Genomic DNA, 21,003 nt, shown 5'->3' with positions numbered 1-21,003 from the left:
GGGTCCCACCTGCTGAAGGCGCAGAGCTATTGGGGCTGGTGCCAGCAGCGGGTGCGAGCAGAGCTATGCCATCAGCGGCTGCGAGTGGCAGCTGCTGCCCTGATTACCCCTTAGGAGAAGGGGGAGGTGGAGAAGCCCTCAGGGGCAATCAAGGCCAGCAGCCACTGCTCGCACCCGCTGATGGTGCCAAGCGATTGGAACCAGCACCAGGCAGCGGCTGCGGTTGTGAGCGGAGCCGGTGCTGGCAGTGGGTGTGAGCAGCGGCTCTGGCACTGGCAGTGAGTGTGAGCGGGGCTGTTGCCAGTAGTGGGTACGAGAGGCGGCTGTCGGCCCCGATCAATCTCCCCTCAGGAGCAGGGGGAGGTGGAGAAGTCTGAGGGGTGATTGGGGCTGGCAGCCACTGCTTGCACAGCTGACAGCACCGAGTGATCAGGGACAGTGCTGGATGCTGGCAGTGGGTGTGAGCGGTGGCTCTGGCGCCAGCAGCGGGTGCGAGCAGGGCCGGCGCCGGCAGCAGGTGCAAGCACCGGGCAGGACCATGGCCCACGGGAGCAAAGAATTTTCAGTAACCACTAGAGGCTCACCCCGATGGCAGTAGCTGTCTCCCCTCAGGAGCAGGGGGAGGTGGAGAAGTCTGAGGGGTGATTGGGGCTGGCAGCCACTGCTTGCACAGCTGACAGCACCGAGTGATCAGGGACAGTGCTGGATGCTGGCAGTGGGTGTGAGCGGTGGCTCTGGTCCCAGCAGCGGGTGCGAGCAGGGCCGGCGCCGGCAGCAGGTGCAAGCACCGGGCAGGACCATGGCCCACGGGAGCAAAGAATTTTCAGTAACCACTAGAGGCTCACCCCGATGGCAGTAGCTGGCGCCCCACCTTGGTCTGGTGTCCCCGCTCACCTGCTCCACCATCCCGCCGTGGCCAACATCCACCATGTTCTGTGCACGACCCCTGATGTCAGCACACAACATAGTGACCAGTTTGGTTGTTCCGCCGTTTGGTCTATTTGCATATTAGCCTTTTATTAAAAACCTAATATGCAAATCGACTGAACAGTGGAACGACTGGTCGCTATGATGCACACTGACCACCTGGGGGCAGACGCTCGATGCAGGAGCTGCCCCCAGTGGTCAATGCACTTCCACAGGGGGAACGCCACTCAGCCAGAAGCCAGGCTCATGGCTGGCAAGTGCAGTAGTGGTGGTGGGAGCCTCTCCCGCCTCCTTGGTAGTGCTAAGGAGCAGCAAGCCTAACGGTATGGAGCAGTGAGCAGGCAGGCGGTAAGGAGCGAGGGGTGCCAGACTACAAGAGGGCGCAAGCTGGGCTGAGGGACCTCCCCACCCCAAGTACATGAATTTCGTGCACCTGGCCTCTAGTAACAGATAAAGAGAAATATTTGTTTTAACATTGCTTTCAAAACATCTAATTAGATAGAACAGATTCAGTCAACTCTATGATTAACTAAACACACTGTAGTAATAAACAATGTAACATTAGTTCTGAAAAGTTAAGAATATAACAAGGGTGCCCTAGCTGGTTTGGCTCAGTGAATAGAGCATCAGCCTGTGGACTGAAAGGTCCTGAGTTCAATTCCAGTCAAGGGCATGCTTGGGGTCAGGGCTCGATCCCCAGTAGGGGGCTTGTAGGAGGCAGCCAGTCGATGATTCTTTCTCATCATTGATGTTTCTCTCTCCTCCTTCCCTCTCTGAAATCAATAAAAAATATATTAAAAAAAAGAATATAACAGGGAATCTGATCTTTTTGACTATGAAAAATATATTTCAATGTCATACCATTTGACTCCAGGACTTCAGATGTGACTCTTATGGTGAAAGGAAAATCTTTGGGAATAACAGGATACAGAGCTTTCTCAGCAAGAGCACCTAAATTAGAAAAAAAAATAATGAGCAAAAAAAATGTCTCTGTAAGAATACCATATAAGTTTACAAATTTGTACTCACCGTGCCCAAGTTCTCTTCTATTTACACCAGTGACTTTGCCAATTTCATTTGTTGCATAAGGAGGAAACTTAAAAACAAAATAAACCCACATACATATATGACTGACATGGAAAGATATCCAAGATATATTACCAAAATAATAAAACAAGTTACAAAACTGTAGAATTCCAATTTGTTAAAATTAAAAAAGAATATAGATACACACACACACACACACACAGAGAAAATGTCTGGATATCCATATATACACTATATTGCTAAAAGCAGGTATTTCTAGTGTATTGTGAATCAGATGGGAAGTGAATAGTTATAGAAATTTTTAAATTACTAACAATAACAAGTATATATTTTTTCACCTGAGAATATGTTTTCTTATTATTTTTATAGAGAGAGGAAGGAAGAGGGAGAGAGGAAAGAGAAAAGAAACACCGCTGTAAGAGAACAAAGGTTGCCTCCCTCCCGTACTCACCCAGCTGGGATCTGACTGCAACTCAGGTATATGCCCTGAGCAGAAACTGAACATGTGAGCTCTTGGTCTATCAGACAATATTCCAACCAACTGAGCCACAATGGTCAGGGAAAAATATATTTTTATAATAAGGCAAAAAAAACCCCAACCCAAAACAAGGCCAGATTAAAAAAAAAAAATCCACACTGGAGGAAACAAATCTTTTCCAGTAAGGGTTTTACTTTAGACAGAGGCTGTAAACTTTTATTTGATTACTAGAGGCCGGGTGCATGACATTTGTGCACTTGAGTGGGGGGTGGAAGGGGAGTCCCTCAGCCCGGCCTGCGCCCTTTCACAGTCTGGGAGCCATTGAGGGACGTCTGACTGACGGCTCACTGGGAGCAGGCCTAAGCTGTCAGTCAGATATCCTTAGCGCTGCTGCAGTGGTGGGAGAGGCTCCCGCCACCATTGCTGCGCTCACCAGCTGTCAGCCTGGCTTCTGGCTGAGCGGAGCTCCCCGTGCGGGAGCACACCACCAGGGGGCAGCTACTGTGTTGAGCGTCTGCCCCCTGGTGGTCAGTGCGCATCACAGTGACCAGTTGTTCCGCTGTTTGGTCAATTTGCATATTACCCTTTTATTATATAGGATTATGTTGTCTTAAGGGATATGAATTAGTTGTGATCATTTAAAAATTTTGGAAATTAACCATAAAAATCTGGAATTCCAGTTTTTCAAAACAAAATATTTTTAAGGAGCGATGAATTAAAGGAATCTGATTAAGTTCTGGATTTAGCAGTCAATTTGCAGGAGAGAGGAGGACAGAGGAACATCCTGAACTGCACCATGAATGCAGCACCACCCTGACTGGTGAATTCTATAGTTCAAATGGCTCTGAGGCCTCAGACAGATTATAAAGAAATGAATGTAATGAAGGAGAAATCTGTGCGTTAAAAGAGACTTGAAATACCAACATTTTTAAATGGGCAAGACTAAACTACAGTAGCTAGGGATGTACACTAAAAACACAAGGCAGTGATTAAAAAACTCATTAAACCATATGCCGTTTTACATGGTTTTCATTACCTGTATTTTACTTTACAATAAAACTATTTTAAAAAATGTGATGAGCCGAAACCGGTTTGGCTCAGTGGATAGAGCGTCAACCTGCGGACTGAGAGGTCCTGGGTTCGATTCCGGTCAAGGGCATGTACCATGGTTATGAGCACATCCCCAGTAGGGGTTGTGCAGGAGGCAGCTGATCGATGTTTCTCTCTCATCGATGTTTCTAACTCTCTATCTCTCTCCCTTCCACTCTGTAAAAAATCAATAAAACATATTTAAAAATAAATGTGATGATACAACATAGCCCATAGTTTTTTCCTATGCCCTCCCCTACCTCTTTACCAATATCAGCTAGAGCTACACATTTCGGATCTGCCCTTTTAAAAAAGATTGCTATGTGTTCTTTAGCTCATGATAGAGGATGTGCTTCTATAGCACTTGGGTATATCCACAAGAGGACATTTATAAGGGACACCTGATTAAAATATTATATGTCATGTCTGGTCCTTTACAATAAGTTGTGAATAAAGTCAATGACAGACTCAATTAGATGTAATAATTTCATATAAAGTGCTTTAATATTAAATACATCAGTTCTTTGACTGCTAATCAACTGAGTAAAAATATGAACATATAAATGAAGTATAAGAGAGAAGGTAATTTGCCAGTTGAGGTATTGAAAAGCCCGATTGTTGTTTGACAACATGTGAATAAGTACAACTCTTTCTTGACTAAAACAATATTGCCTACTATACTTTAATGTATGACTGAGAACAGAAGTTGCTGATTGGAAAGCTACTACTTATCTTTCTAAATCCCTTCTGTATGCAATAAAGTAAAAGTCCCCAAATCCACCTTAACAGATATATGATAAAACTAGCATAGTAAAATGTAAATGGTAGAACCTAGGTAGTGGGTATACAGATATTCATTGTAAAATTCTTTCAACTTTGCCGTATCCTAAACATTTTTCATAAAATATTTTAATAAAAAATTCACCTTACCTCATAGTGCAGCATGAAATTTTTATCTTTTATTCCACTACAAACAAAAAGCATAATATTCAAACCATTATACAGATACAAAATTATTTCAATATACAATTAAAAGGGATTTAAAAAACAACACAATTGGGTATTAGAGAGTTGGTCTGAAACTGAAAACGAGAAGAATTAGAAGGATGTCAGAGACAGTATTTTTTCTGGGGCTAATGATTGAATTCTGCAGAGATTTAGGAAGACAGTTTTGCACTTAAATATCCAGATTTGAATACTGAAACCATCTTTTAAAGTATTAACTATTGGGAGAATCATACATGTTATAAACCCATTAGTTAAGTCTAAGGATCTTTCTCCCAGTCAAATGTGAATTGAAGATCAGTAACTGAAATGATATAACTGAGAGCAATCAGAAGATATGACAGGCAAAGATCTTTTCAGAGTTTGAAGCTGTGTTGGCTCCTTAAAAAAAGAGTCAGTGTGAAGAAGAGCAGGGCAACCCAGTTTGGGCCCAGATGAGAATTTATAATACAAAGTATAAGAGCTCCTCCAAAGGATTATGATTATGATGAACATTCCAATCTTATACAAACAGCTTTACTGTCAATTTTATTAGATACATGAAAAACAATTAGTGATGCTATCATGAAGATACAGGAGATTATCCTCATCAGTTGGGCAGTAAGAAGAGGGAGGCAGTCCTATAGTCTTTCAAAACCCTTAACCAGGGAAAGGGAAGCAACCCTGTTAGGCACTGAGAAAAGAATGCTATGGTGACCATGAGTCCTAGGACGTTGATGCAGTAATGCTAGTGAGGATTGTAATATAGATTCTTATCATATGAAATTGGCCAACAGGATTTTATTGCTGATGTTTTAGGAACAGAAGAGAGCCAACTATTTCTGAACACAAATTCAAATGTGCCTTGGGATTAGACAAGGTTTTATCATTTAGTAACAGCCATCAGATTCATTTCAGCAACTGGATTCCTGCTTTTTACTTGCTCTCTTCTTCGTAACAGAAAAATCTATCCATTCCAGATTAACTTGGAAATGTGTCCTGAGGAATGGTTCTAGAGACAGAGAATAAAGTAAATGTACCCATATTAAAGAATTAAATTCTTTACCAATATTTGTTTTGACCAATGAGTTAGACAATATAAAAAGTCCCTTGAAATTACAATTATGTAAATAGAAAAAAGTAGAGAGGTACAGGTCTTAAAAAGTAATAATGAATAATAATATACCACATGAGCTTCAATTATACATGGGGACATCATAACCTAAAAACATAACTTACTTCATAGCTGTCATAATTCGGTCCGACTTAATACTGGATTCTAATGAATCAAATGTGACAGTACAAAACACCTAAAGAAGAAAGAAAATTTGTCAGGCTTTAGTTTACTAATGGCAAAGATGAAAATGAGAAATATCTGAAGAACCCAATTAGCTCTTAAAAAAATGGGATAAGTATAATCTATACAAATCTACACATGGTACTTAATACAATAATCATCAATAACCTGAAGGTCTAATATCACACAGACTACATATGTAAAGCATTGTACTAGAAGTGCTAGGGGAGGAGGAAGGAATATTCAGAAAACCTGACCATAAAGAAAGCCTCAATGAAGGTCCAGCCAATAAAATTGCATTAAAAAAATTAATCTTCTTTGAAGGGACTTAACATAATCCAGAGACTCTACAATATATCATTCAAAACATTCAAGATACAACCTACAAAAAAATAGGAAATGGGACCCATCCTCAAGAGAAAAAGACAATGAATAGAGATTGACCCTGAGCTAATTCAGATGTTAGATTAACAGACAAGGACTTTCAATAGCTATTATATTCAAGGACATAAAAAAAAAACCAAATGGAAATTCTAGAACTGAAAAATATGTTATCTCATAAATGAAAGGAGATAACAAGAGTCAGTGAACAAGAAGACAGATTAATAGAAATTGCCCAATCTAAAGAATAGAAGGAATGGAGGGAGAACATAGTCTCAGGGACCTGTGGGACAATTTCAAGAGGACTAACAGATGTACTTGCAATCCCAGAAGGAGAGAAAAGAGAGTGAGATACCAAAAAATATTTGAAGAATTATGGCTGAAATTTCTCAAGTTAAATGAAAGACAAATTTATAGGTTCAAGCTCAGGAAACCGTTAGCAGGATAAATACAAAGAAAACCACACTGTTCACAGTCATACTGCTGAAAACCAAAGACAATATCCTGAAAGCACCCAGAAGAAAACAATAATGTACAATAACAATGATTTGAATGAGTCCCAACTTTTTATCAGCTGAAAATGGAGGGGAAGACTCCATTGGAACATTTTTATGTGCAAAACAAACAAACAAACAATCCCTCCCCCGCAAAAAACCCACCACTCCAAAACACAAAATCTATATCCAGCAAAAAGATTCTTTGTGTTTAAATGCAAAATAAAGACATTTCAAATAAATTTATTTGAATTGTCAGAAAACCCACAGGACAAGACTAATGGAGGACTAGTTGTAAACATGGATCTTCAGGAAGAAATAAAAAGTATTAGAAATGGTAAATACATGGGTCAATATATATAAAAAAAATCTTTCCCTCTTACCTTCTTTAAAATACATGACTGAAATAAAAGTTTTAACATAACCTTGTGGAGTTTATAACATGTAGATGTAGCTCATAAGCCAACTACAGTATAAAGAATGGAAGAAGGGATAAATAGACCTAAATGGTTGCAAACTTCCTCATTTTATGTGAAGTGGTACAAAATTAACTCTAGAAAGACTGAAAAGTTAAAGCTGTATATTGTAATCTCTATGGTAACCATTGAAAAATGCAGAGGTAGAGCTAAAATGCAAATAGACAAATTAAAATGAAATTAAAAAAACAACAACCTGATTAATCCAAAAAGAAGTCAGAAAGAACAGAAAAACAAAAACAGAGGGGCCAAACAAAACTAATATGAAATAACAGACCTAAGTTCAATCACATCACTACTTAAACTGAACATTAATGGACTAAGTCCAATTAAAAGGCAGAGAGTGTCAGAACGGTTAGCAAAAGTATGTATAATATCCTAATGGAGTTATTTAAAAAACTTTATTAAGAGGCATAAAAAAAACCTGACTCAAAAGTGAGGTAGACTATATTCTTGTAAAGACTGTGATTTAAATTGTAAAAATATCATTTCTCAAATGAATTCATAAATTCAGTGAAATTTAAATCTAAATATTTTTCAGAACTTGATATAATAGTAAAATTCAAACGAAGGCACAAATGTAACATAATACCTAAGATAATAATCGAAGGAGAGGGGAGAATAAACAAGGATTTGCTTTTCATATATTAAGATATACTAAGATGATAATAATTAAAACAATTTGAAAATGGGCCAGGAAACTCATAGAAAAGTGGAGGAGGATATATTTCAAAATGTATTTGTATACTTTGAAAATTAGGTGACATTGCAAATCAATGGGAAAAAAATGAAATACTAAAAAACAGTTTTGTAAAATTGGCTCATTCTGAAGGTTTCCACCTTGCACCATGTGCAGGAATAAACTCCAAGATAGATCAATGGTCTAAATTTGAAAGCTAAAACTATAACATTAATAGACAAGAAAGTAAGTGCATATTTTTGTGACTTTGGGGTAAGGAAGGAAATTTCTAAATATGACTTGAAAAACACAAACCACAAAAGTTGAACAGGGAAGGATTAATTACATCAAAACTAAAGATTTCAGGTTCATTGTAGACATACAGTAGTAGACATATAGCAGGCTACCACAAACAAAGTTAAAAGGCATATGAGAAAGAGGGAGATAATACATACAAATTCTGGTTACTAAAAGGAGTAACATATGAAACACTTAAAAAATCACTGAAAAATAGCAGAAAAAAGACAGTTAACCATACTGAAAAAAAATGCCCAAAGAATATGAACAGGTAAACCAAAAAAGAGCAAACCTGAACCAGTGCTACCACTTTGCACACAGCTCCAGGGACACTATATGAAAATAGGGTCCTAGAGGTATACAACCCCCAGGGTATGGTTTATACAGTGACCATATTGACTGGCTATTATATAAAGACTAGAGGCCAAGTGCATGAAATTTGTGCACTCAGCAAAGGGGGGTTCTTGGGGGATGTCCCTCAGCCCGGCTATGCCCTCTTGCAGCGCTGCTGGCCGGGTAGCCTGGGCCTCCCTCTGCGGGGCGATTGATCGCGGAGCCCCCCTGATTGATCGCCCTACCGGCTGGTGGCCTGGGCCTCCCTCTGTGGGGCACTCGTGGGGCGATGGTGGGGCCTCCCGACCAATCTGGCCTAGCACCAGTGCGTGTCATAGCATGGTCATCCAGATGGTCATTCTGCTGTTCGGCTGTTCAGTCAATTTGCATATTATGCTTTTATTATTATAGAATATCTCACTCATAATTAGGGCAACACAAATGAAAACAGTGATACACCACTTTATACCCATTAGATTGGCAAAGTTAAATTAGGGATTAATAGAAGAAAAAGGAGGTACAAAGCATAATATACACAAAACAACAGATACACATACATGTTAAATACAAGAGAATGGGTGCCTATGTAAGGAAAAAGAATAGACTGAGGTACATACTAAATGGAGAAAATAAATTGAGGATCTTGAATAGACAATATCCTATAAACTAAGGAATATGAGTGATTCATTTATATGTACCTCAAAAAAGCTTTTAAGAAATTTTTTAAAAAATTAGATATTAATCTGATTAGTATATTCCAATGATAAAAACTTACAGCATTCACATAATGTACCTCTATTAGATCTAATTAAGCAATCCTGATTCAGCAAATAATTATAGCTTTTTACATATTATTACCTGTGTTTGTCCCCTTTGAAATAATGCTGATCCATGGAGAATTTTAAACATATCTACCTCACAATTTATATTTCTGAGTGAAGTCAAATCCCGACCATCACACCTATAGCAATAAAAGAAATAAGTGTATAAGGCCGTGTTGGAAAAATAATATATTACTTTATCCCTATCAGGAAGGTCTCAACCCCAGCTGCATATCATAATCACCTGTAGAACTTGAAGAACTTTACTTGGGCCTCACCCTAATACCCACTGAATCAGAATCTTGGGGGTTGTTACCCATACACCTGTATTGTTAAAAAGCTCTGCAAGTGATTGTTACATGCAGTCAGGGCTGTAAAGGCCCACAGAGAGAGAGTCAAACACATCCACAAAATTTACACACCCTTCTACAGGCACCCAATTATAAAATAAATAGGATAATTCTCTCCTGTTTACTTAAAGAACAGCTCATTGCTTTGAGAAAGCTGCCATTTTCAAGGCAACTTGCAGAGACAGTGCATGCTTCAATTCCATTAAAAAATGATATATTTACCTTTTATATTCATTCAAAATAATACTTCTAAAAACCTCTTTTGCAACAACATTGAACGATTCTATTAGTTCATATGAATCAGCCTCTGGAAATTTTTCTATACAAGAAAGAAAAACAAAAAAAAGGTTATCTTTTTTTGGAAGATAGGATTTCTTGTAAGTTCACAGTATCAAATCAATTAACTATGGAAGTAAACTAAGGGAGTTAACTCTGAACATTTAGTCCTCAGGTTAACGAAGTAGATAAATAAAATGTTCTCAAATAGGAGACACACAAGTATTATACCTCAAATGTACTATTATTGGGAACTTAGTTTGCTTTGTACCAGAATAGTGCTTTGAAATCAGCTCTCTATTGCATTATGTTACCTGACAAATCCAGCCTACTGTATTATGAAAAAGTCTAAATGACACCTTTAAGAGCAGTCACCTTCACTGCTTTGCCTGAGGAACTTTTATCTTAGTCTGCAAATAGAGGAATAATTTTCTTTGTATATTACAAATCCCTAACATTTACCAAGTTCTTTCATGACCCCGGTACTTTTTTTTTTAATGTCTTTAATCTTTATAAGAACTTAAGGAGGTAAATTCTATTATTATCTCCATTCTACAGAAGAAAACAAAGCAGGCCTAAAGAGGTGATAAAGACTACCTGAGATAAGTAGTAACAGACACAGCTATGATCTGAATATAGATCTGTCTCCCTAGGCTTAAACTTTTATTTAGTTATTTTTTAAGAAATTTTTATTCATTTATCTTAGAAGAAGGGAGAGTGAGAGAAAAATATTGATTTGTTGTTCCACTTATTTATGCATTCATTGGTTAATTCTTACATGTGCCCTGACTGGATATTGAACCCACAACCTTGGCATTGTGGGACAACACTCTAACCTACTGGGCAACCCAGCCAGGACTAGGCTTGTGCTTTTATTTATTTACTTAATATATTTTATTGATTTTTTTACAGAGAGGAAGCGAGAGGGATAGAGAGTTAGAAACATCAATGAAAGAGAAACATGGATCAGCTGCCTCCTGGCACACCCCCTACTGGGGATGTGCCCACAACCAAGGTACATGCCCTTGACTGGAATCGAACCTGGGACTCTTCAGTCCACAGGCCAACGCTCTGTCCACTGAACCAAACTGGTTAGGGCTAGGTTTATGCTTTTACATGTTAAGCTACTTTACTTTATCAATTGATTGATGTCAAGCTTTAAGCACCATTATCTCAAGCACTTGATTTAGAAATATAAATTTAAAGTAACTGGAACATAAAATATAGTCACAGAAAGATATATATTAAGTATTGTATCTTTGTCAAGCAAGAATGATTTTAAGTATTATACTTCAATATGAACTTTTATGCTTTAACTGGGTTGCACTTGGAGAGGAAAATAATTACTAACAAAGCATTTAAAATATTATCCTATGAACCCAGAGAGTCATGAAGATATTCTACTATGTATAATACAAACACAAAATAACTTTTCTTTTTAAGTAAGGTAATAGGTATTATACAACTTTTCATTCTTTTTAAAAAATATACTTTTATTGATTTCAGAGAGGAAGGGAGAGGGATAGAGAGATGGAAACATGAATGAAGAGAGAAAAAGCAACCTCCCCCTCCACTGGGGATTGAGCCTGCAACCCAGGTATGTGCCCTGACTGGGAATCAAACTGTGACCTCCTGGTTCATAGGTCGATGCTTAACCATTGAGCCACACCAGCTGGACACAACTTTCATTCTTAATAAGATGAAACATAGTGAGAGAAGACCAAACCTTTTCAAGGGTAATTACAGGTAATGGCCTTAATATCAACGCTAACGGCAGTTTTATTTTAAAACTAGAGGCCCAGTGCATGAAATTCATGCATAGGTAGGGTCCGTAGGCCTGGCCAGTGATCAGGGCCGATCGAGGCCTTCTGGCTGCCGGCTGGGGCCTCCCTTACCCAGCTGCTGGCTGGGGCCTTCCTTCATTCTACGCCGCCCCCTGGTGGTCAGCATATGTCATAGTGAGAGATCGAACTCCCAGTCTCCTGGTTGAGCTCCGGGAGGGGACAATTTGCATATATTAGGCTTTTATGTATATATAGATAACTAGATGACAGGTCATTTGATTAGCAGCAAAAATTAAGAAATATATGTCGTTTGTTATATATTCAGCTTGTGTGATTGATATTATACAATAAAATCCTTTGCTTAATTTCTAGAGAGCTAAATTCTCTAAAATGTAAATTTCACCATTCCATATGATATTAATAACAGCATCAGTTAACATATATTGAACCCTTGCTATATGCCAGGCACAGATGTAAATGATTCATTCATTTAATCCTCATAAACCAGATATTACTAGTATTACAGTTTCACAGATTAAGAACTCAAGAATTTTAAAGAACATTTTCCAGGTTTTCAGGTATCCTTGACAGGATACAAGGATACTCATCTTAGAGTATAATAATCTGATCCAGAAAAGATCAGGAATATTTCACATTCAACATTTATTGGTGCCCACTGTGTCAGGTTCAGTGCTGAGAACAATCATAGAATTTAACAGTAACATTGGGATGTATCATAATCACAAATTTCCTAAAGGTAAAACTAAGGAGCAATAAGAATAACTGATTTCTTCAAGGTTTCACATCCAAAAATTTAAAAATCTATTCCTTTAAATGCCTTAAAAAAAATAGAATACCTTTTAGTTGTTCCTCTGTATCTAATCTTATCTTGTTAACAGCTTCATCTCTGGAAATCTAAAAGAAAGTTGAGGTTCAGTTCTTATAAATACATAGCAATGTTCAACATTTCTATTTTAAAATTATTTTACAATTAACACATTGTAACTACTCAGATTTCTCTAATGGTAGAATTCTTTAAAAGATTAGAACTATTTATTGATTTATAAGAAATATTACTGGTATATAAATTCATTCAAATATACTTACATGTCCCTATAGCTTGTATTAATGAACAAAAGAACAGAGAAGCAAATAGCTAGGTTGTTATTTAGCTTTCTGTTTAGACATCTTTTTAATAAAAATAGGACTGACATTCATTTACAATTTATGTGAGTTATGACAAAAAGAATTCCCAGGACAACTACTTAAGACAAAATCCATGTATACCTACTTTATCATGTTCATAATCTGTAAAAACTGCGTAGAGTCTTTCCATGGCAAGTCTATTTTAAGACAAGATAAACATCAGCATAATATTTGGAAACACAAGGCAGTGTCTATTATAAAAATGAAATATTTAATGAGCTAAAATATTTAAACATTGCATAAAGAATTTAAAAATGTATTTATTGCTCTTTAACACTGCTATTCTGTTTGCTACTTATAATACAATACAGAATACAAATTTCTTTCTCCTTACTTCTCAAGAGAATCACACATGGTATTAGATTTTTTTTATACTCTCTCTTTTTTAACATCTTGCTTTTTTTCTCTTCTCTCCATTCAGGCTGTTGTTGCAGACAACTCTTTTATTGGGGACAGTTTATATACTCTTTAATCTGGCTGATACTAAGGGAAATATTAACTTTTTCAATTTATTTTAAATAAGTGAAATACTTTTCTGGTGATTCATTCATATTTACTGAGTGCCTGCCTATGTGCAGGCATTGTTCTAAGCACTGGCATATAGTGTGGTTATATCTGATTTCTTTTTGAAAACCTCAACAGTTTCCTTACTCAAATACCTTATGCTGTATTCTCTTTTTCCTTGACAAGGAGAGATATCGGAATTATTTGAATCGTGACCAATAAACTCACTCCCCTTTCATTTAAAATTCACACTTAGGCCACTGAAGAGGTGTGTGGGTTTATCCTTTTTAAAGCATTAGATTGACATTTATGCAATGACTTTTAAGGGTGCTGCCCTGACCAGTGTTGCTCAATGATTAGAATCAGCCCAGCACCAAAGGGTTGCAGGTTTATTTCCTAGTCAAGGGCACATACTGGGTTGCAGATTTGATCAGGGCCCCGGTTGGGCATGTGTGGAAGGCAACCAATTGCTGTGTCTCACTCACATCAATGTTTCTCTCTCTTTCACCCTCTTTCCCACCCTTCCACTAAAAATCAGTGGAAAAAAATAATATATTCAGGTGAGGATTAACAAAACAAACAAACAAAACTAGAAGGGTGCTACTTGAGAAATACATGGACAGTGCTTCCATGTGAAGTATTTTTCTTAGAGGAAATGAAATCTGGTGACAATTTGTTTCTTTTTAAAAAATCCTCACCTGAGGATATATTCATTAATTTTGAGAGAGAGAGAGAGAGAGAGAGAGAGAGCAAGCAAAACATTAATTGGTTGCCTGTCATATGCACCCTGACTGGGGATTGAACCCGAAACTTAGGCATGTGCCCTGACTGGTGGATGCTCCAACCAATTGAGCCACCCAGCCAGAGCTTTCACAGTTTCTTTTGCACAGATGTTCTTACTTATGAGTGTATGTCACAATCTCTGATGAAGGGGTAAATAACTTCTGAGGTGTCCTCTTGGTAATACCAATTTCTTTTACCAACTGCTGGATGCCCTGAATTATTTGTTGTGTATGTTTTACTCCCACTTTGATAGCATGGCAAAAGTCCTGCTGTAAAATGTTCTCTGCAGAAGCCTCCAACATAACTAAAGAAGGAAAAAAAAAAAGATTGCTATTGAACATATTGTCAATATAACTTTTTCAAATAACACGACATGACATAAATTGTACAGCTCAATTTTATTAATGGTATATCCACCCTTTTTATACTTCCAAAATGTAAACAGTATTAAATGAATAAAGAAACATTGATATTTGAAGTTAGGTTTATATTCTTAGGGATTTTTCATACAAAATGTAACAGAAAAGAAAGTAAAGAAACTATACGTACTTTTAAAAATAACATATTGCCCTAGCTGGTTTGGCTCAGTGGATTGAGCGTTGGCCTGGGGACCAAAGGGTTCCAGGTTCAATTCCAGTCAAGGGCATACATATACCAGTGATGGCGAACCTTTTGAGCTCGGCGTATCAGCATTTTGAAAAACCCTAACTTAACTCTGGTACCGTGTCACATATAGAAATTTTTTGATATTTGCAACCATTGTAAAACAGAGACTTATATTTTTGATATTTATTTTATATATTTAAATGCCATTTAACAAAGAAAAATCAACCAAAAAAATGAGTTCGCGTGTCACCTCTGAAACGCGTGTCATAGGTTCGCCATCACTGGCATATACCTTGGTTGCAAGCTCCTCCCTGCCTGAGCCCTGGTCAGGGCCCATGCAGGAGGCAACCAATCACTCTGTTTCTTTCACATCAATGTTTCTTTCTGTCTTTCCCTCTCTCTTCCACTCTCTCTAAAAGATCAATGGGAAAATATACCCAGGTGAGGATTAACAACAATAAAAAAACCCCCAAAACCACCATCTTTATTAGATACTAGAGGCCCGGTGCACGAAATTCGTGCACTTGGGGTTGGGGTCCTCAACCCAGTCTGTGCCCTCTCGCAGTCCAGGAGCCCTCGGTGGATGTCCAACTGATGGCTTAGGCCCGCTCCCCACGGGCGAGGCTCCTGCCACCACTGCTGCACTTGCCAGCAGTGAGGCTGGCTTAGGGCTTCTGGCTGAGCGATGTTCCCCCTGTGGGAGCGCACTGACCACCAGGGGCAGCTCCTGTGTTGAGCGTCTACCCCCTGGTGGTCACTGTGTGTCATAGCAACCAATCATTTTGTTTCCTGATTGGTTGATTTGCATATTAGCCTTTTATTATATAGGATAATTCAAATACTATAAAATTCCACCTTTTAAAGTGTACAACTGCATTGATTCTTAATATGTATTTAAAATGAAATTTTAAAGTATAAGCACAGTAGGTGTCCAATAAATGTTTCCTGTTTAGAATTATTTGATATGAACTCCCACTTAATTCTGTCATTGTCACATTGTCTAATTCTTGCACAAGTGGGGAAATTTTTGTAGTGCAACTAAGCCAACTAGAGAACACTAGCTACTATCATAAAAAGGTTGCTTTTATGGTTTTGTAATAATAAAACTCCTAAGTACAACAGAGTAGCTCAAAGTAGGGGTTTTAGCATGGTAGCTCACTAAAATCTTACTCAGTTTTGATTTCTGCAAAACTGAATAGAATCCTGCCAACTTGTGTGTCATTTCTGGCATCTCAACTTGTACAAAGCCAAAAGTCATATGCACAGGTAGTATCATATCTAATAATCTAACCTCATCATGTTGTAATTAAGCTTTATTATTACATGAAAAGTCATTTCTATGGCTTCTAGGTATAGTAATCTAGAATGGGAAAAAAAATCTCCTATGTGCTTTACATGTTGGAATTCCATGGGTCAATTGAAACAATTCCATCAGACCTGTTACGCTATAATAAAGAGCTAACATTTGTGTCATTGTAGTCCTGGACAGAGACAGCAGGAGAAAGACGGCAGGACTTAAAAGTACTGGGGGGAAAAATAGCTAAAAACATCCCAAATTTGGCAGGCATAAACCTACAGATTCAAGAAGCTGAGTAAACTGTACATAGGGTAATTCAAAGAAAGACATATAATTAAATTCCTGAAACTAAAGAAAAATATCTTGAAACAGGCCACAGAAAAATGACACCTTACCCATATGGAGAAAGTCATTAAAATAACATTACATTTACCATCAGAAACCATGGAGGCCAGAAGGAAAAGTTAATATTTTTCAGATGCTGAAATAAAAGAATTGTCAACCCAGAATTCTATACCCAGTGAAAATATTTAGGAATAAAGGAGAAATCAAAGCTATTACATGAAGAACTAAGAAAATTTGTTACCAACAGACCTACCCTATAAGAATGGTGAAAGGAAGTTCTCTAAACAGAAAGAAAATAATAAAGAAACCATGTTAAAAACCACCATATTAAGAACATGTTAAGCAAAAATATGGGTAAATATACTTTTATTCTCTTGAGTTTTCTAAATTATGTTTGATGGCTGAGTCAAAAGCAAAAATTATATCAATGTCGTGGTTCTAAATGTAGAGAAATATTAAAACAATTATATTATTAAGGGGAGGGATGTAAAGGGAGGTAAAGTTTCAATATGTAACTTGAGGTATGAAGAACCTTTCTCAATACCACAATACTGAGATGGTTGTATTCTTTTACTCATCTGTACTCCCATTACATTCCCTCTCACTTTTGCAAAATTAAATTGGAGATTTAAAACTGCACTTAACATATATAAATTATACTTCTATAAACTGATTTATAAAAGAATATGAAGACTATGGTAAAGAAAATGAAAAATCCTAAAATAAACTTTATTTTCACCAATTAAACTTTAAAACGTACAAGATGGTTTTGAATCATTCTCAGCTTCCCTCTAATTACTCAAGACTACTCTCTGATGGTTATGCAGTCTTTAGAGTTGACTCTTAAAAAAAAAAAATGCTTATAAGAACATTCCTTATAGTTTGGAGTGTGTAGATCTGTGTTGCCCAATATGGTAACTACTGGGCGAATATGGCTTTTTCCATTTGAATAACTTAAAATTATGTAAAATATAATTTAGTTCTTCAGTCACTCTAGTTACAATATTACTAATCTTTCTGTGTATCCTAGCATTCACAGAAAGACTAGTGATATTGTATGTGCCAGTTGAAAAAAGGTATCTAAATGGCACTGTATAGAATAATGGCTGCTGAAGTAATCTAGAAGCTGACAGCACAAGGAAATTATTCAGAACCTTAAGGGTTCTGATTACTCAGTATTTTAATAATGAAATGGTAGCAATTACTTTTTTATATCTCAGAAGTTCCATGACAGTGGTATTTGATTTGGACCCAATATTAACATGAAGATGGGATCAAATGTGTATTTGGTGTACCTTTATGAAAGCATAGAAAGATGGCTAAATATCTTAATGGGAACAGTGATGCAAAAGTCATAGTATGGAAGCTGGTCATTTCTGAAACCAGTCTCCTTACAGAATGGTTCTGAATCATTCTCCTGTTCCCTTTAATTACTCAAGACTACCCTCTGCTGGTTTATGCAGTCTTTAGAGTCTCACTCTTCTACCTATAGAGCAACAGGTGAGAACAGCTAGCTGAAAGGCTGCCTATGGGATTTGTATGGCATGCCATAGATATAGTAAACATCCTTAGTTCATTCCTCCAGCGTCTATTTAAAATTAGAGGGGCTAAAACTTTAAGGCAGATAGAGGCTATATGACCATTTAGAAGTTTATTTTTTGTGTCTTAATGATAATAGCAGGTACTAACTGGATGCCTACTAGATACTAGTAGATGCTGGGCACTTTATAAAACTTGACTCTAATCTTTACCACAATTTTTTAAAGTAGCCAGATCAATTTACTAACTGGTATGGTAACTTTAAGCAAAATAAATAAATAAATAAATATTCAGATGTAGACCAAGTGAACTTTAAGCAATAAACCAATACTTTGCTCAAGGCCCTTTCTGAGGTGCTCAAATATGATGTGGGGGTCATCTGTTATTCGTGGTTTCCCCAGATCTTTAGAACACCCTTTATACATTGTGCTAATTTTCCTATGAATCCCACTTTCTGGAGGAAGAATCTGAAAATCATCTCCTTGCCCTAGTAGTCAAGTATGCAGTCATGTGTCACAGTTCTGTCCTATGCATTGTAAGTGCAAACTGCTATGTGGGGACTTATGAGAAGGCTCCTTAAAAGGGAGGGTAACTCACTCAGCTGACACACACCTTTTTGCTATTCCCCTCCTTTTTCGTCCTTCTGCCCCTAAGTCCAATAATTTTTCCAGAGCTCTGGTAGCCAGTTCATAAGCATGAAGATGAGGGCCACACCTTGAGAACAGCAGAGCTGAAAGCTAGAAGGAATCTAAATTTCTTAAGCTGCTACAACTATCCTGTATTCACTTACCTTTGAATTTCTTTTACCTGAGAGAAAAATAAATTCCCATCCCAAGCCTTCTTATTTTGTTTACCAGCACAATCCCTAACTAATATGTAAGTAACATACAACCCCTGCTACATGTGTTCTATCATATAATACCTAATTCTAATTCCTTACTGACCAATAATCCAAAAGAAGCTACAAATGAGCTGTTTCACATGTTAATTGTACAAAAAAGCACTAATAGTTCAATAGTTTTATTTCATCAAAATGTTGCCACATCAGAAGATCCCATGTCAAAAAGTCCCAGACATCAAGAATCATGTAGCAGACTAAACTGAGAAAATAACTTAATTAATTTTTCCAAGGTAATATGGCTATCATATAGCAGATGGTGGATTTCAAACCCAGCTCATTCTATTAAAGCCCATTCTCCGTCAATAGAACCAGGCTCTAATTTTCATTCACACATTTATGACATTTTGTTACAAGAAGTGAAGATGACCCAATGAATTTCTCCTATTTTATTAGTTTTTAAATTTTTAAAAATGTTACATTTATCTTTATTATTTAAAGTATTACAGATGTCCCCCATCCACTATGTACCTACCCCTCCCAGGCCTTTACCACACTATCGTCTGTGTCCATGGGCTATGCATACATACATATAAGTTCCCAAGTTAATCTTCCCCCCCAGCCTCTCACTCCTGTTTATTACTAGTTTTTCACATCAGAAATAGTTCATCACCTTCTTAGAGGATATAAAACCAGGCTTGGAATGACTGAATTAGCTAAATTAACATATTTAAACTAATAAAACAATTTATTACCAGATTTAGAATTTTAGTTTATAAACAGGCTTATCAATTTAAAAATAATTACTAAAATCATCTTGTTAAGGATTTTTGTGTATCTCAAAGTTGTATAACATTCTATAATTTTAGTTATTGTCTGATGAGGCAAGAGCACTACCAAATAACGCAGCCATAAAACAAAACAAGTCCTTATGACTAACTGACAAAAAACACATACCAAAAAAAAAGAGTTTAAATGCATCTTTAAGAAGCAACAACTCATAAGTAAAACCCAGAAGAAATTTAGTACTTAAACTACTTACCAATTTGACTTTTAGGTGCTCCAGTAACCACTAAATTTAAAGTACTGGAAGACATTTCTTTTCGTGTTGGGTTAACAACACATTCTCCATCAATCATTCCTATTCGTACTGCCCCTAAAATATATTAAAATATTGGCAGTTGTTTAACAAAAACAGTCAGTTTTCAAGACATTAGTCCAGTAATGGTCTCAATCCCTGTCTTTAACTGTGACGTAATAAAGTCCATATTTCTATCATGGTATTTAAGGCCCAAAGGCATCCCACCCCACCCTACTTTCCTGCCTCACTGAATCACTCTGAGTTGCTCAAATATACAATTTCTTCCACACCTATGTGATTATGTTCATGCTCTTCTCCTGGTCTAGATTTTACTTTCTCCAAGGCAAATGCTTACCATATGATCCTACTAATGTTCAGCTTAAAAGTTGACTACTCTGAGAAGCCTCTTGACAGCCTTACCTCAGAAGACTAAACCCATTCTTCTCTGCCTTTGTTCCTTTAGTGCTTAGCTCAGTATCCGGAATTTAGAACACTCAATAATTACTCCGTAAATCATTTTTATATTGCATAATTAAAACTTGTTAAGAGCTGTAAATTACAAACATGTTTGTTTTTATCTTGAATGAGTATGTACTCTGACAATTTCCCAGTCAAAAAGAAAAGTCCTCAAACAGAAGAGGCAACTAAGAAGTATCTAGGGCAGGGATGGGCAATCCCTGGCACGTGTGCCAAACATGGCCTGCCAGTAACTTTTGCTGGCATGGGAAACCCTCTTTTATAATCTTCCATTTACAATTTTTGTGAACATTTGAATGACTTAAATGTTAAATTACAAGGAACTGGCAAGACACTTGATGTTATGTTTGGTTATATAAAGGCTTTGGAAAAGAAACTGGAAGTCTTTAAGAGGGATGTGGATGGTGAGAGATTTAGATATTTCCCAAACCTCAAGAGGCACATCAAAGACCTCCCAAAAGATGACAGAACATACTGTCAAAGCCTTCAAAAGCTGTTTTTAAACATTATCGAGTCAACTATTGAGCAGTTCTTCTCAAGATTTGAGAAATTCAGAGAACTGGAAGAGACAGCAAAATTCATGAGGTTTCCAGACAGCATGAAACTGGAGGAAA

The 21,003-nt window shown here is 37.2% G+C and overlaps 1 protein-coding gene across 2 annotated transcripts in view; it reads right to left on the bottom strand.

Moving 5' to 3' along the window:
• Positions 1–21,003, bottom strand: part of PNPT1 (polyribonucleotide nucleotidyltransferase 1) — a 63,493-nt gene that overhangs the window by 31,848 nt on the left and 10,642 nt on the right. For both annotated transcript variants that reach the window (XM_006778581.2, XM_006778582.2), the window contains exons 8-17: positions 19,874–19,987; positions 14,324–14,510; positions 13,005–13,056; positions 12,571–12,628; positions 9,876–9,972; positions 9,341–9,443; positions 5,765–5,835; positions 4,472–4,508; positions 1,957–2,023; positions 1,789–1,878 (exon numbers count right to left, since the gene is read on the bottom strand). In XM_006778581.2, coding sequence (XP_006778644.1) covers positions 1,789–1,878; positions 1,957–2,023; positions 4,472–4,508; positions 5,765–5,835; positions 9,341–9,443; positions 9,876–9,972; positions 12,571–12,628; positions 13,005–13,056; positions 14,324–14,510; positions 19,874–19,987 — 876 coding nt within the window. The remainder of the gene's footprint in view (positions 1–1,788; positions 1,879–1,956; positions 2,024–4,471; positions 4,509–5,764; positions 5,836–9,340; positions 9,444–9,875; positions 9,973–12,570; positions 12,629–13,004; positions 13,057–14,323; positions 14,511–19,873; positions 19,988–21,003) is intronic.

Source organism: Myotis davidii, unplaced genomic scaffold, assembly GCF_000327345.1.
Source record: "Myotis davidii unplaced genomic scaffold, ASM32734v1 scaffold6, whole genome shotgun sequence".
In the NCBI taxonomy this organism is placed as follows: Eukaryota; Metazoa; Chordata; class Mammalia; order Chiroptera; family Vespertilionidae; genus Myotis; species Myotis davidii.
This window is presented reverse-complemented; position numbering and strand designations above follow the sequence as displayed.